At 43.5% G+C, this 16358-nt stretch overlaps 1 protein-coding gene across 2 annotated transcripts in view; it reads right to left on the bottom strand.

Annotated features, from left to right (window-relative positions):
- Window positions 1-4286: 4286 nt before the first annotated feature.
- RNF31 (ring finger protein 31) overlaps window positions 4287-16358 on the bottom strand; it is a 72988-nt gene continuing 60916 nt past the window's right edge. For both annotated transcript variants that reach the window (XM_044273092.1, XM_044273091.1), the window contains exons 15-22: window positions 14890-14979; window positions 14526-14640; window positions 13520-13638; window positions 10583-10696; window positions 8081-8138; window positions 5182-5278; window positions 4531-4699; window positions 4287-4442 (exon numbers count right to left, since the gene is read on the bottom strand). In XM_044273092.1, coding sequence (XP_044129027.1) covers window positions 4386-4442; window positions 4531-4699; window positions 5182-5278; window positions 8081-8138; window positions 10583-10696; window positions 13520-13638; window positions 14526-14640; window positions 14890-14979 — 819 coding nt within the window. In that variant the 3' untranslated portion in view covers window positions 4287-4385. The remainder of the gene's footprint in view (window positions 4443-4530; window positions 4700-5181; window positions 5279-8080; window positions 8139-10582; window positions 10697-13519; window positions 13639-14525; window positions 14641-14889; window positions 14980-16358) is intronic.

The following is a 16358-nucleotide window of genomic DNA, read 5'->3' as shown; positions in this document are numbered from 1 at the left end:
AGACAGTTCGCTTCCTCTGAAGAAGATCAACCAGCCGAGCAGTATATAATCCCACCTCACAAAATTGTCGCACAGATCTCTACGGCCCTTTCCCAACAACTACAAGAAACCCAGAATCGTGTTCCCCAGGGCTTGAAGATACCACCAGGTCGCCTGTACGTAGCCCCTAGTCTCAGAAAACCTATACTCCTCTGGGCACATGATGGCGTGTTATCCGGTCATCCTGGTGTCACCATCACTCTAAGACCTTGCAGCGTCATGTCTGGTGGCCTCGTATGAAAAAGGATGTTACTGACTATGTGGCTGCCTGCCCAACTTGTGCTGCTAATAAAGTACCCCGCACATTACCTGCTGGACTGTTACATCCACTTCCGGCACCTCGCCAGCCTTGGACCCATTTGACCTTGGACTTCATTGTAGACTTACCCAAGTCCGAGGGCATGACTGCTATATGGGTCACCGTGGATCGCTTTTCCAAAATGTCTCATTTTGTGCCGATTCCGGGATTACCTACAGCGAAAGCACTGTCCACTCTTTTCCTTTCCCATATTGTAAGACATCATGGCATACCTACCAATATCATCTCAGACCGCGGATCCCAGTTCGTTTCCCGATTCTGGAGAGCGTTCTGCAAGAAACTGGGAGTAACGCTCTCACTCTCTACCTCACATCACCCTCAAACTGATGGTCAAACCGAACGCATGAACCAGACCCTAGAAACCTACCTTCGACATTATGTCAATGCCTTACACTCCAACTGGTCTGAGTATTTGCCTTTAGCTGAGTTCGCCCTAAATTCCGTTGGCACAGTGCTCTTCATACCACACCATTCTACGCAGCCCTAGGCTATCACCCTCAGACTTTTCCCCTACTCCAGCCTTCTTCTGGTGTACCAGCAGCAGATCAGCGGGTGAAAAATATTCTACATTGGAAGAAGATTAGTTTATTACTACGGAAGTCAGCAGGCAAGTACATGCTTTTTTCCAACAGACGAAGACGCCATATACTTCCATATGTGGTGGGGGACAGAGTTTGGCTATCAACCAAGTATGTGAGACTGAAACAACCTTCTACCAAATTGGGCCCTCGATTCATCGGTCCTTACAGAATCATTGCTCGAGTTGGACCAGTTTCCTATCGCTTAAGATTACCTTCTTCTCTCCGGATACATCCCGTCTTCCACGTTTCATCTCCTCAAAAAAGCTATTTTCAACCGCTACTCCAGATCACAACAACTACCTCCTCCTGTTCTTGTTGATGGACAAAATGAGTTTGAAGTCTCCAAGATTCTTGATTCCAGAAGACAGGGCCGTGGCCTTCGGTATCTGGTTCATTGGAAGGGGTATCCTGTCACAGACCGCTCCTGGGTTCCAGCCAAAGATCTGCATGCCCCTTCTCTTATACGAGACTTCCATACCTCGTTTCCCACTAAGCCCCGCTAGGCCCCCGGAGGGGTCCATTGGGGAGGGGGCCCTGTCATGACCCGGGTTGTATTCGAACCGGGATCTTCCTGGTCTCAAACCATAGCCTTACCTGTTGTGCTACAGAAGAGATCTAGACTTTGGGAATGTCCTTACTGTGTTCAACACTACATCATACTCTCTAGCTCCACCTGCTGCCAGCTGTGGACAATTCTCAATCGGGACAGCCTTTAAATAGGAAGTGAGGTCATCACTCAGTGCCCGTTTATTTGGATTTCTTCCCTGGGTGTTTTGACTTCAGTGATCTTCCTTGTATTGAACTCCTGCCTGATATCCCGACTATTCTACAGCCTGCTGATTTTGTACCTTGCCGCCAGATCGTGAATGACCTTAGCCTGCCTGACTCTTCTCCGGATTTTGATTCTGAACTATTCGCCTGACGACGCTTTGCCTGGATCTCAAGCACGCTATTTCCACTTCGGACACTACCTTTTACAGGTACCTTACAGGTACAGTGTCAAATGCTTTGGAGAAGTCCAGATATACGACATCCATTGATTCGCCGCTGTCAAGTCTAGAACTTACCTCCTCATAGAAACTGATTAAATTAGTTTGGCATGACCGATCCCTCATGAAGCCATGCTGATATGGCGTTATTTGCTTATTTCCGTTAAGATGCTTTAACATAGCATCTCTCAGAAAACCTTCAAACAGTTTACCTACAACAGATGTTAAACTTACCGGCCTATAGTTTCCAGGCTCTGTTTTTGGACCCTTTTTGAATATTGGCACCACATTTGCTATTCGCCAATCCTGTCCTGGCTATGACATTACTTAATTCCCTTAGGATACGGGGGTGTATGCCATCCGATCCTAGCGATTTGTCTATTTTAATCTTTTTAAGTTGCTGTTGTACTTCTTCCTGGGTCAGACAGGACACTTGTAATGGGGAATTTATTTTTACATTCTGCATGTCATCTGACAGTTTATTTTCCTCATCGAATACATTGGAGAAAAAAATATTTAACAGCTTTGCTTTCTCCTCGTCGCTCTTTGCGACTCCCCCCCCCCCCCCCCCTCCCATTACTCTTTAAAGGGCCGACACCTTCAGATTTATACTTTTTAACATTTATATCATTTAAGAACATTTTAGGGTTAGTTTTACTCTCTTTGGCAATTAATCTCTCGGTCGCTAGTTTGGCCGCTTTTATTTGTTTTTCACATGTTCTATTTTTTTCCTTTTAGTGATTTATATGCTTTCTTTTTGTCATTTATTGCTGTCTTTACAGTTCTGTTTATCCACATTGGTTTCTTTTTGTTCCTTAACCTTTTATTCCCATACGGTATGTACCTCTCACAATGAGATTTTAGGATGATTTTAAAGATATCCCATTTTGTGGCTGTATTTTTATTTTTGAGGACTTTGTCCCAGTTAGTTAGGCCTATGGCCTCTCTTAGTTGGCTAAATTTAGCTTTTTTGAAGTTTGGTATTTTTGTTCCTCCGTGTAGAAACGCTCTTTTGAATGATAATTGGAAGGTTATTACTTTATGGTCACTATTTCCCAGGTGTCCCCCAACCTGCACATCTGTTGTTCTGTCAGGTCTATTGGTTAATACTAAGTCCAGTATGGCCGTCCCTCTAGTCGGGTCCTGAACCAGTTGGGAAAGGTAATTATTGCCGAGAACCTGTTTCCTTTATGAGATGTACAGCTTTTAGTTTCCCAGTCTATATCTGGGTAGTTGAAGTCCCCCATAATAACCACCTCATTATGATTTGCCGCCTTGTCTATCTCATTTAGTAGTAGATTTTCTGTGGACTCTGGTATATTAGGTGGTTTATAGTAAACTCCTATTAGTAACTTATTATTGTTTTTAGCTCCATGTATCTCTACCCACAGTGACTCCACATGTTCATGTCCCTCACTTATATCTTCACGGAGCGTGGGCTTTAGACAGGACTTTACATAAAGGAGAACCCCTCCCCCTCTCCGGTTTTGATGATCCTTTCTAAACAGACTGTAACCCTGTACATTAACTGCCCAGTCATAGCTATCATCCAACCATGACTCAGTTATTCCCACTATGTCATAGTTCTCCTCACACATCACTAATTCCAGTTCCCCAGTTTTATTTGTCAGGCTTCGGGCATTAGTATACATACATTCAAGAGGTTTAAGTATATTTTTTACCCTACACCTTTCCTTCTGAACGAACATCTACAGAATTCTAAAACTGTGCTATATGTATAATTACACATAAATCTAAAGCTGCATTTAATAAGGTGACAGATTTCCTTTAAAGGGGTTTTCCCATGACAACAAATTAAACCTCTATCCACAGGATAGGAGATAAATGTCTGATTGACAGGCATCCATTTTTAAATGGGAGTGGCAGACAAATATGTGTGTCCGCTGCTCCATTTAACTCTATGGAGCTGCTGGAAATAGTCAAGTACAAGAGCTCAGCTATTTCCTACAGAGCCCCGGCAGACCCATAGAGTTGGAGAGAGCGGTGAACACTCCATTCAAACAGAAAACACGGGCCCCTGTTCTAGTGATCTGTGGGTATATTGTTGTCATTGCTACTAAGGTCATGTAAAAGGACTGGCAATTTCCCTCTGGCCCCTCAAATGCAAGTTTCCAAGGTGATCTGTACAATAATGGTTCCTCAAGTAAGATGTTTTAAAGCTACAATTTGATAGCTGCAAAAAAGAAACTGCTGTACAGCTTGCATTACAGAAATAGTGGTTGTGGATGTATGAAAAGTCCTATGAGTTATACTGTTAACACATTATATGATATTCTTACTAGTATAAAACATATATGAAAGCAAAATATCCAATGTATGGTGCATACAGTAATGATAAACTATTTAGTAGCTTTTATTTATGGACAAATATCCAATTTACAATTTTTTTTAAACTAGAATGAAAGAGGGCATTAAAAAAAAAAAAAAGAAGAAGCTTTACGGATGGGGATTTCTTTGAGCAACTGTATTCAGTGGCACCTCAAACATCAGCACCTAAAAAGAGAAAAGCAAATTAAAGACAATGAAACATTTATTATGCAATCAACAAGGACATTTCATAGTAACACTGGCTTCATCTCACGTTTATAAGTCTTTCCTTGTAAGTTATCTCATCTTCATTGATCTCTCGAGTGGGGCATTTTTGAAGGTAGCGTTTATATACAGCGACAATTTCTTCAAGATCATAGAGAACGCAAGGCTCCAGAGAGAGAGCATTAATTCGACTGACCAAATACTCCTTATAATGAGATCTGGGAAAGACAATGTATGGCTCCATTATTCTCTGACATCATATATTGTATATACCTCTACAATAGGTATTGAATAGGGGTGAGCAAATCGACTTCGGATGAAATATCCAAAGTCGATTCGCTCAATGCTTCGTTTGAATAAGGTACCACTTGGAACCGAACCTGAGTTCTGGATTTTTTTTTTTTTTTTACAGTAGAAATTAATTTATGAAGTTATTATGCGAAGTCTCGCGAGACTTTGCGAAGTACTAACTTCGGCTCATCTGAGCCAGTACATTCTAATACTGTACGGAGAGCTCGCTCTGTACAGTATTCAAACCAAGTATAATGCGAATCTACTTTGGATGTTTCATCCGAAGTCGATTCGCTCATTCCTAGTATTGAACATTTAAAAAAATAAAGAAAATGTATTTAAAATAAAGAAAAATTAAAAAAAATGAATTATGACAAAGAAAAGGATAACGTGAAAATACAATACTTACTCACACAACCCTGCATATCCAAGGGCAGTCTTCTTTCCACAGGCCTCATCTTTCAATCCATCAATAGATTCTTTCTGCTCCAGCACACGACATCCACCTATACAATTGTAAAATAAAGGAGGAGCAAAGCACAAGCAACATCCCAGGGGACGTTCACACGACTGCTTTTTCAGTGGAATTTTGGTACAGACAGCCACATCAAAATTTTGCACAAAAGGGAGGCAGTGCTGAGGATTGAGGAGCAGCGGCTGAAAGCCACAACGAGATTTATGGGAGGTGGAAAGAATGCTGGCAGGTTTTTGGAAAGATTTCAGCGCAGCTGTCGACGTCAAAATTTTTGTGTGAAATTCCCCTTATGTGTATACAGGTTATTCCACCTACAGTAGTAGTGTTTTTTGTTTTTTTACAATTTTTAGCAGTCTACCTCTAACTCCTTTTGTTCCCTAATGTATTGTTGAACATAAATATTAATAGCTCACAGAAGGTAATATTCCTTCAGCCAATCAGCAGTTTACTAAACCAAGTGTCTTAGCGGCAGCCAATGCAAGCACACTAAGAGTTAAAAATAACGTGTCAGGGGAGAGACCACCATTGACGATACAAATACTGAAAGTAAAAAACTTCTGTAAAGGAATAATTTCTTGGCACTAGTTGACATGTTGAAGTACTGTACATGTAAATCAGTTGTATTATGTACCTTGTACTGATCTCAAGTAACAGGCTGTATTATCAATTCTGCAGGCTTCAGCAATGAAATCTCCCAGCATTCATTGCTGGATTGATGTCTGTACAGTATATATTCTTGTGATTTTCCATTTGAGAAGTATCATGTTTTCACCAGGCATTCTCCCAGCTCCCATGATAGGAGCTCTGCTAGTATAGGATATGTCTGTTTGCATGCTTTTTGACTGCTTTCAATAACAGCCAAGCCGAACTATGCATGCAGCTCTGGATTAGAACAGAATTCAAAGCCTGTATTCCCCAATGTGAAAAAGTAATTGCCCCTCTTTAAATTAACAACTGGTTGTCTCACCCTTGGCAGTAACTGCAATCAAAAGTTTGCAATACCTTGCAATGAGTCTTTTCCATGACTGTCGGCAGGAATTCTGGCCCATTCTTCTTTGCAGAACTGCAAAGAAGAACTCTAGGCTACACTGGAGGGTTTTGAAGCATGAACATTTAAACAGGGTTTTTAATAGTCATTACCTATTTTCTGGATAGATAAATCAGTATCTGATCTGTGGGGGTCCAACATCCGGGACTCGCACTGATCAGCTGTTTGAGAAGGCACTGGTGCTCCTGTGAGCACCGTATATGCTTTCTCAAACAGCTGATCGGCGGGGGTCCCAGATGTTGGACCCCCACCGATCAGTTAAAAAATCTCAGAAAACCACTTTAAGGTTTTGCCATAGCACTTCAATGGGATTCAAGACTCGATATTGATTCACCAACTCCATAACACTTTAGAGATGGACTTGCTTGTGTGCTTCAGATCACTGTCCTGCTGCATAATAGCGGCCCATGAGCTTTATGTTACAAACTGAAAGGTGGACAGACATTCTTCAGGATTCATAGTAATTATGACAATTCATTTCGATTGTGAAGAAACAAAGCACCCCCAAACCTTCACACTACCGCCACCATGTTTGATTGTTGGTATCAGGGTGGAAAACAGTGTTAGCTTTACACAAATGTAATGAAGCCCATCTTCCATCTTTCACTAATCAATTTACAGATTATCCCAAAAGTCAATGTTTTTTTTCTTCTGGCAAATGCAAGACAAAACTTCTGTTCTTTTTGGTCAGCGGTTTGTGCCTTGCAACTCTCTCATGGATGCAGCTTTTGTCCAGAGTCTTTCTTATTGTGAAATCGGGTACACTGTCCTTAATAGTGGTACTATGGAGTGCTACACTGTGACTCGCTGGAGTCCCATTGCCTTAGCAATGGCTTTGTATTCCTTTTCATGCTTAATGACTTTTTTTCACATCTGTATTTGAATCTCTTCAGAGCATGTGCTGCTTTTTGAGACCTTCTAGCCTGCTTCAGATTGCCAGACAGGTTCTATTTAAAGGGGTTGTCTGGGTTCAGAGATGAACCTGGAAATATCCCCAATTACACCCATGCTCCAATGCTCTCACTTGCCCTGTGCTGTATCACGCAGGGCAAGGGCTGTTTGTTTACATTTCTACACTGCTAGGCGGAAGATTCCGTCTAGCTTTACCCATGGACAGCCTGGTAGGTCACCGGATCTCCAAAAAAAAGCCTTTTCCCTGCGCAATTCAGCGAGGGGCAAAGGAGAGCATGCTACAATGCTCATATCATAGAGGCTGCCTGGGTGAAAATGGGGATATGTCCGGGTTCAACTCTAAACCGGGGCAACCTCTTTAAGTGATGTTTAGACTTGAAAGGTCTGGCTATATTAATACCTGTGGCTAGTGAAACTGAACTAACTGCCAAGTGAATTTGGTTAACTGGTTGATTTAGTAGCTAAGTGGCAATTAGTTTTTTACATAGGGCAAGACAGGGCTGAACACAAATTTTCCTTTAATAAATGAAATCATTTAAAAATAGCCTTATGATCTGAGGCCTTATTAACATTGGGGGTCTGATTGGGGCTGTCAGATGAGGTCTGAATAACATTGGTGGTCTGATTGCTGGCCTGATCTTATTGTCCTCCTCTAAAACCTAGGTGTGAAAGGGCGAAAAATACGGGTAGTTTGATTAACTGAAATAATTAAGTGAAATAAATATACAGAAATAATAAAAATTGGGAAGAGGGCAAATACATTTTTTTTCACAGTAGTGTATATCAATCTGCTCAGCTCCTCCTGCTCCTTGTGATTATTAATAAAAAAAATAATAATAAAAAGACATGGGGCATGTCTTCATCCCAGCATACCTCCAGGTTCAGCATGTGTTCCAGCAGGTGGGTCTGTATTAAATGGCACATTAGACATCTGAGAGAAAAAAACAGAATAGATCACACAGATATAAGCAGTAACTGATAACTGATTATGAAAGTGACCTACCTACTAGTAGTAGTAGTGAAATCAAAGATACAGGCAAAAAGCTTCAGAGGGTATAAAATAATATTATAGATGTACTGTGTGTAATAAAGCTGGTTCACAGGCAAGAGTAATTCTAAGTTGCAGAAAGCTGCTCTATAGTGTATCAACCTCATAGTTACATTGTTAGTACCGTTGAAAAAAAAAAAAAAAAACAGTCCATCAAGTTCAACCAAGAGATTGGGTGGGGATGTGAATTTTAGGAAAGGGGAGTGATACTCAGACGTCTACACATTTCCATATGCATTAATGTTATTTAATTTTAAGAATTCATCTAAGCATTTTTTTTAAACTGTCCACTGTTCCTGCTGTGACCACATCCTTAGGTAGACTATTCCACAGATTTAGAGTTCTTACAGTTAAAAGGGATTCTGTCACCTCTTTTTACCCTATAGAGATGCGGACATGCATGGCTAGATCGCCGCTAGCATGTCCGTAATATACCTGTCCCATATCTCTGAGAGGTTTTATTGAGTGTAAAAAATGATTTTATATATGTAAATTAGCCTGGTAAGGAGCCCAAGGGGCTGTACTAACCGTTCTGGAGCCCAGCCACACCCCCCTGTGAAGGAGCCCAGCACTGCCTGGGTCCTCTGAATCTCATCCTTGCTCACGAAGTCAGATCGCCGTAATCTCGCGATGCATGAGCTCGCGCATGCGCAGTTCCTTCCCTGAGGCTGATGCCAGCACAGGGAAGGAACACTATGCCGACACTGCGCATTTGCGAGCTCGCACATCGCGAGATTACAGCAATCTGAATTTGTGAGCAAGGAGGAGATTCGTGGATACAGGCGGTGCTGGGCTCCTTCACAGGGGGGCGTGGCTGGGCTCCAGAACGGTTAGTGCAGCCCCTTGGGCTCCTTACCAGGCTGATTTACACACATATATATATGTATATATGAAAAAAATCATTTTTTACACTTAATAAAACCACACAGAGCTATGGGACAGGTATATTGCGGAAATGCTAGCGGCGATCTAGCCGTGCATGTCCGCATCTCTATAGGGTAAAAAAGAAGACTTGATGGCTCTGGAGACTGAACTTTTTCTTCTCCAGGTGGAGGCAGTGCCCCCTTGTCTTTCGAGGGGATTTTGCATGGAACAACTTTTCGCCTTTTTTTTGTGTGGGCCATTTATATATTTGTATAGGTTAATCATGTCTTCTCTTAGATGCCTCTTCAAGACTAAATAAATTTAATTCCTTCCTTGTAACTAAAGGCTGTATTACTTCCCAACAATCACCTACCTGTTAGTAGAGGAGACCGATGCTATTACATGCAGGTATCTCCTCCACAGTAATGCCATAGCTCGTCCCCATATTCACTAGCTATTTGATGGCAGCAGATCGTGATTACACAGCACATTCTGCTGCAGGCAAGCGATCATTTTTAAATCAGTTTAAAAATCTGAATTGACTGATGAACAAGCTTGTTCATAGAGTAATCGGCAGCAGTATTACTCTGACAGATAATTGCCAATGAGGGTTTCTATGAATGCTCATTAGCAATGATCTGGCAGACTATCTGCCAGTCTAATACAGTCTACGTAGTCTATATGCCCCTTATCAGTTTAGTTGCTCTTCTTTGTACTTTTTTTCAGCTCCAAGGCTTTGTACTTACTGAAAAATCTGTTTCTCTTCCGTTCATTGGGGGACACAGGCTTGACCATGGATCTAGCTGTTGCCACTAGGAGCCGGACACTAAGTACAAAAGTGTGAGCTCCTCCCTTCAGCTACAGTATACCCTTCCTACAGGGACTAAGCTAAATCCGCAGTAGGAAAAGCAAGACAAAAACAGGAAACCAAACTATGTACAGTACAAACCCAGAACCACACAGACCAGAAAAGGCCTGCAAACGAGAGAACGGGTGGGAGCTGTGTCTCCCAATGAACGGAAGAGAAACAGATTTTACGTACAAAAATCTAGTTTTCTCACCCATTTTATTGGGGGACACAGGCTTGACCATGGGACGGTACAGAGCAGTCCCAAGGGCATAAACAAAAAAGGGAAAAAATTATCAGACCTGCAAAGGGAGGTCTGCCTCCTACAGACACTTAGCTAAAACTGATTTAGCTTAGTCCCTGTAGGAAGGGTATAGCTGAAGGAAGGAGCTCAAACTTTTGTGCTTAGTGTCAGAGTCCTAGTGGCAACAGCTTTACCCATGGTCAAGCCTGTGTCCCCCAATGATACGGATGAGAAATTAAACTGGTGCTCTGGGCACTGAACTGCATATTTCAAATGAGGCAGCACCAAAGCTTTGTAAAGTTTGACCATTATCATGTAACACTATTATCATGAATAAAGGAGAGCAAGGCAGACAAGTTAAAATGTGCTTACCTGGAGAAGCGTCTGCAGACGGGACACCTCCCAGTCTCGTAGGTAGAATAAGCAGTCTCTAGGATGATGAGCATGGAGGGACATTCTGACTGTGCATGCAGGTACTGTACATTTCTATTAAGAATGATACATAAAAAAATTAGACTTTAGATCTTGCCTCATACAGTTAAAAGGAGTTGTCCAGGTGTTTAATATTGAGGACTTATCTTCAGGATGAGTGGCGGATTACAATAGGGACATTCGGGTCGGCAGTCCCGGGCCCAGCGCCGACATACTGCGGCGGGGCACGGGAGCGCATAGTTTCCTGCCCCGCCGCCGATCACCACCATAGGCTTCAGCCCTAGGAGGCCTGAGGACTATGCGATAGTGAAATCCTGGTGCAGGCGTGCGTGATGAAGTTATCGCGCGCGCCTGTGCTGGGATGCAGCACAGTAAAGTGTGTGTGCCTGCCATCGTGCAACTGGACATAGGTGAGTATTTAGCTTTTATTTTATTTTTTATTTTGTGCGCCAACTTTGGGGGACACACAGGAGGACATGTGAAGAGACAGTACATCGGGAGGAAATTGCAGTATGGGAGCAAATTACTATGTAGGAAAAAAAAAATGATGGGATTACTGTGTGGGGGCAAATTATTATGGAAGGGATTACGGTACTATGTGGGGGCAAATTATTATGGGAGGGATTACTATGTGGGGGAAAATTACTATATTGGGCAATGTGGGGGAAACTACTGTGTGGGGGAAACTACTGTGTGAGGGCAGTGTGGGGAAAACTACTGTGTGAGGGCAATGTGGCAGAAATTACTGTGTGGGGGCAGTGTGGGGAAATGACTGTGTGGGGGCAGTGTGGGGAAATTACTGTGTGGGGGCAGTGTGGGGAAATTACTGTGTGGGGGCAGTGTGGGGAAATTACTGTGTGGGGGCAGTGTGGGGGAAATTACTGTGTGGGGGCAGTGTGGGGGAAATTACTGTGTGGGGGCAGTGTGGGGGAAATTACTGTGTGGGGGCAGTGTGGGGGAAACTACTGTGTGGGGGCAGTGTGGGGGAAATTACTGTGTGGGGGCAGTGTGGGGGAAATTACTGTGAGGGGAAGTGTGGCAGAAATTACTGTGTGGGGGCAAACTACTGTGTGGGGGCAGTGTGGGGAAACTACTGTGTGGGGAAAACTACTGTGTGGGGGCAGTGTGGGGAAACTACTGTGTGGGGAAAACTACTGTGTGGGGGCAGTGTGGGGAAAACTACTGTGTGGGGGCAGTGTGGGGGAAACTACTGTGTGGGGGCAGTGTGGGGGAAATTACTGTGTGGGGGAAACTACAGTGTTGGGCAGTGTGGGGGCAAACTACTATATGGGGGCAGTGTGGTGGAAATTACTGCGTGGGGCAGACTACTGTGTGGGAAATTACTATATGGGGGCAGCATGAGGGGCCTTGGTATTGGGGAGGCACTGTAGGGCCCAAGTTGGGTAGACAGCCCTGGGCCTATAATGCACTTAATCCGCCCCTGTTCAGGCTACTCAACCAGCTCCACCACCGATCAGCTGTTTGAAGCCACCGACTCTTCCTAGGCCAGTGATATCATGTTCATCGGTAACATGGCTTATATGCAGTCCCATCCCATTCCAGTGAATGGGGCTGTGCTGCAAAACTATGCAGAGCTGCTATTCAATGGATGGTGCTATGCTTGGTAAATTACTGTGTGGGGCAGTGTGGGGGAAACTACTGTGTGGGGGAAATTACTTTGTGGGGGAAAACTACTATGTGGGGGCAAACTACTATATGGGGACAGTGTGGTGGAAATTACTGTGTGGGGGCAGTGTAGGGGAAATTACTGTATGGGGTAAACTACTGTGTGGGGGAAGTGTGGCGGAAATTACTGTGTGGGGCAGTTTGGGGTAAACTGTGTGGGGCAGTGTGGGGTAAACTACTGTGTGGGGGCAATGTGGGGGAAATTACTGTGTGGGGGCAGTGTAGGGGAAATTACTGTGTGGGGGCAATGTAGGGGAAATTACTGTGTGGGGGCAATGTGGGGGAAACTACTATATTGGGGCAGTGTGGTGGAAATTACTGTGTGGGGCGCAGTGTGGGGGAAATTACAGTGTGGGGCGCAGTGTGGGGGAAATTACTGTGTGGGGTAAACTACTGTGTGGGGGCAGTGTGGGGGAAATTACTTTATGGGGGCAGCATGAGGGGCCTTGCTATTGGGGAGGCACTGTAGGGCCCAAGTTGTGTAGACAGCCCTGGGCCTATCAAGCACTTAATCCGCCCCTGTTCAGGATACTCAACCAGCTCCACCACCGATCAGCTGTTTGAAGCCACCAACTCTTCCTAGGCCAATGATATCATGTTCATCGGTAACATGGTCTATATGCAGTCCCATCCCATTCCAGTGAATGGGGCTGTGCTGCAAAACTATGCAGAGCTGCTATTCAATGAATGGTGCTATGCTTCGTAAGCTGCAGCACTCACCGAAGCACAATGGCTTCTTAAGACAGCTGTTCGGTGGAAATGTCGGGAGTCAGACTCAATTACTTCTGGCAGAAATTATATAATGGGAGAACGAAGGAGAGGTTAAATCAAGTACCTCTCAACTATTCTCTCTGGTGCCATCATCAGAATACAATGACGTATGGCACTATCAGTCAACGAAAAGAGGAGCTATCACAATATCATGATAGGGTAGCTGTCCAGAATTTAGTTACACAAAAGAGAGTGATTCATGTGTATACTAGGAAACTGCTGCAAGTACAAAGCAAGACAATTCAGTCTCTGACTTAGTTTACTAATTTAAAAGTACCGGTATTTACTTTAATATTGCACCATATAGAAAAAAGGGAAAAGAAATGTTCATATCTATCTAGGTGGAATTGCTTTTAGCGTGTGGAAATGAACAATTACAGAATATTCTTGTGAAAATGTATTATTAAATGAGCCACTTACATTTTTGGAGTGAAAGGTGTTGTAACATCCACTACAAAACTGATGGCGACACTGAGTGCAGACAAAATGCATACAACCTCCCCTTGCAAGAGCGTAAGAAAATTTGCAATGAGGACAAGCTGAGGGAAGAAGAATACATAAACATTATCAGTATAGGTGTTACTAGCATTGCTTTATAGAATGCCTAGCATTTTGGCAAAGAATGAAATTAGGATATTTTATTCTGATCTTGTATTCTTTCCCTAGAGATTTTATGCCTATTTATTCTACAGAATGTCTACAATTTTTGGCAAGGCATAAAATAATAGGGTTAGCCTAATAATAACAGGGCTAGGATTAAACCTAATAGTAATAGAGTCGGCGAAAAAACGAATAATAATCGGGTGAGGGCTATAGTTAAAGTTAACCCTAATAATAAAAGGCATATGCTCCACTCTTTTACAAGTGATGGCCTACTTTCAGGATAAGCCATCACAATCAGATCAGTGGGGGGTTTGACACCCCCACCCTCCAACTGATCAGCTGTTCTGCAATAGCTTTAAGCTGGTCATACACATCCAATGGCTATGGGTTAAACGATCAGCTATCTCTTCCGCTATCTCTTCCGACTACCCACTACACATTCAGTTCGGCCAATGGTGAAAAAGGAGAAAGCTGCTACAGGACACTTCTGGGAGTACAAAAGAATCAGGCAAATATTCAATTCGCCCAATCCGAATCTCCCTCGACAGATGATGTCCCCATACATATTAGACTGTTTGCAGGACCCACCATTCTTGGCGGGTTCAGCTGACAATACTCTAATGTGTATGTGGGCCTTAAGGGTTAACCCTAATAATAAAAATAGGGTTAGGGTAACCTTATTAAACATTTGACAACAAACATCTACTTTTATAGAATACCCCGGCATTCCATAGAGTATCTTCACACAATGCCAGGAACATATACATTTTCAGGCAGGGAAGGAATATCAGAAATGCAAATATGCTCTTGGCAGTATACTCACTGATTCCATTTTCCTGCAGGTACACAGCCAGTCCCTGTGCCTGATATTCAGCATCATTTTCTCTCTTCCAGCTTTGGAAATCTTCACAAGTTAGGGTTCGATGCTGCTCCTCCCACTGTAGGAAAGTCAGAGTTTTTAATTCAAATTTAGAGAAATAATCTGGGACGCAGTGTAAACCTTCTGAACAGTGTATACATCACATTGTCTTTGCAACAGCAGGGCTCCGATACTGTGCAATGGAAAAGCTTTAGAAAGCACATACAATGGGACACTTCTCTAGGTTCATCATCTTCTCTATACAGGACATGACAGCGCTTTCCTTTGCTTGTTTCCTTTACAGTATAGCTAGTTATCTAAAACTTACTGGTCGCTTGCAGGTCCTGCAGAAGCTGCAATCACACTGAGGGCACTTTACATCAAGTTGATCCCGTTCGTAAATAAATCCAAAGGAACACTAAAAAAAACAAGAACAAAAAACCCTAGTCAATCCTATTAGTTACATTCATTGAAGGTACTTATGTGTATCTGTGTGCCTTGGTAAGTGTCCGTAGTAAAGTTGTTTTTAGTCACGTGGGTGGAAATTATGTACGACTAGCGTTTTATGGCAGTCTTTATCCCCTGCTCATGCCTGGTTAGTAATTAGGGGTATTCTCTAGCAGTCCATGTGCCTAACTGAAATCTACGTCAGCACCTAGCTGGCATAGATTTCAGTCATCATTTGGGCATTTGCGGGGTGCCAATGGGAGACAGAGGGAGTTGGCTCCCTTTGTCAGCGCTTTATATGTGGCAGGCGCCATTGCCCGTGGCATGTAAAGCAGCCCGGATCGGCCAGTCCGAGCTGTTAGAGCAGGACCACGGCTCTCATGTGAGAGCTGGGACCCCACTCCCCGAAGGACCCATGCCGCGCGCGATTAGACTGGGCCGCCGTAAAAAAAAAGGTCTACGGGTGGTCACTAAGGGGTTAAGAGCAGATATTGCTTATCTTTTTTTTTTTTTAATGTCTGGCAGCACCTGCAGTGTGGCACTAGCCTAATGATCAAATGTGGTCTCAACGATTCCTCTCATGAAGCTAAGTGGAGAGAGATCACTTGACCTCTCAAATTCTCTGAAATCTAGTGACAAGTGTTCTTTCTAAGTGCCGATTGCCCAAGAGAAATTACTGAGAACAGGAAAACCACCACACTCACTAGAATGGGGGGCGAGCTGCAGCAACCTGGCACAGCGACTACACCAGGGGTCAGCAACCTCCAGCACTCCAGATGCACACTTACTTGACTGTTCTCTGAACTCCCACAGAAGTAAAAGGAGCATGCTGGGAGTTGTAGTTTCACAAGAGCTGGAGTGATGAAGGTTGCACTACACAGTGTACACAGCTGTCTGATTTCAAGCCTTCATCTTCATACATTGTGTTCGTTCAGGTGGCCATGGCTCTTGCTAGCAGCTGATTGGTAGGGGTGCTGGCTGTCGGACCCCTACCAATCTGATATTATCAATATCAAAGTCCTGGAAAACCTTTAATATGGAGTTATCCAAAGTGTTTTGGTATGGTGAAGTATTAAGATTTTCTTTCACTGATACTAAAGGGCTTAGGACATCCCCTGAAAAGCAACCCCACAGCGTTATCCCTCCTTCACCAAACTTTACAGTTGGCACAATGCAGTCAGGCAGGTTGTCTATCAGACTGCCAGACAGAGAAGTGTGATTCATCACTCCACAGAGCACGTTTCCACTGCTCCAGAGTCCAGGGCAGAGTTCGTTACACCACTCCATCCAATGCTTGGCATGATGTAAGGGTACTTTCACACTTGCGGCAGAGAATTTCAGCAGGCAGTT

Source organism: Bufo gargarizans, chromosome 1, assembly GCF_014858855.1.
Source record: "Bufo gargarizans isolate SCDJY-AF-19 chromosome 1, ASM1485885v1, whole genome shotgun sequence".
NCBI lineage: Eukaryota > Metazoa > Chordata > Amphibia > Anura > Bufonidae > Bufo > Bufo gargarizans.
This window is presented reverse-complemented; position numbering and strand designations above follow the sequence as displayed.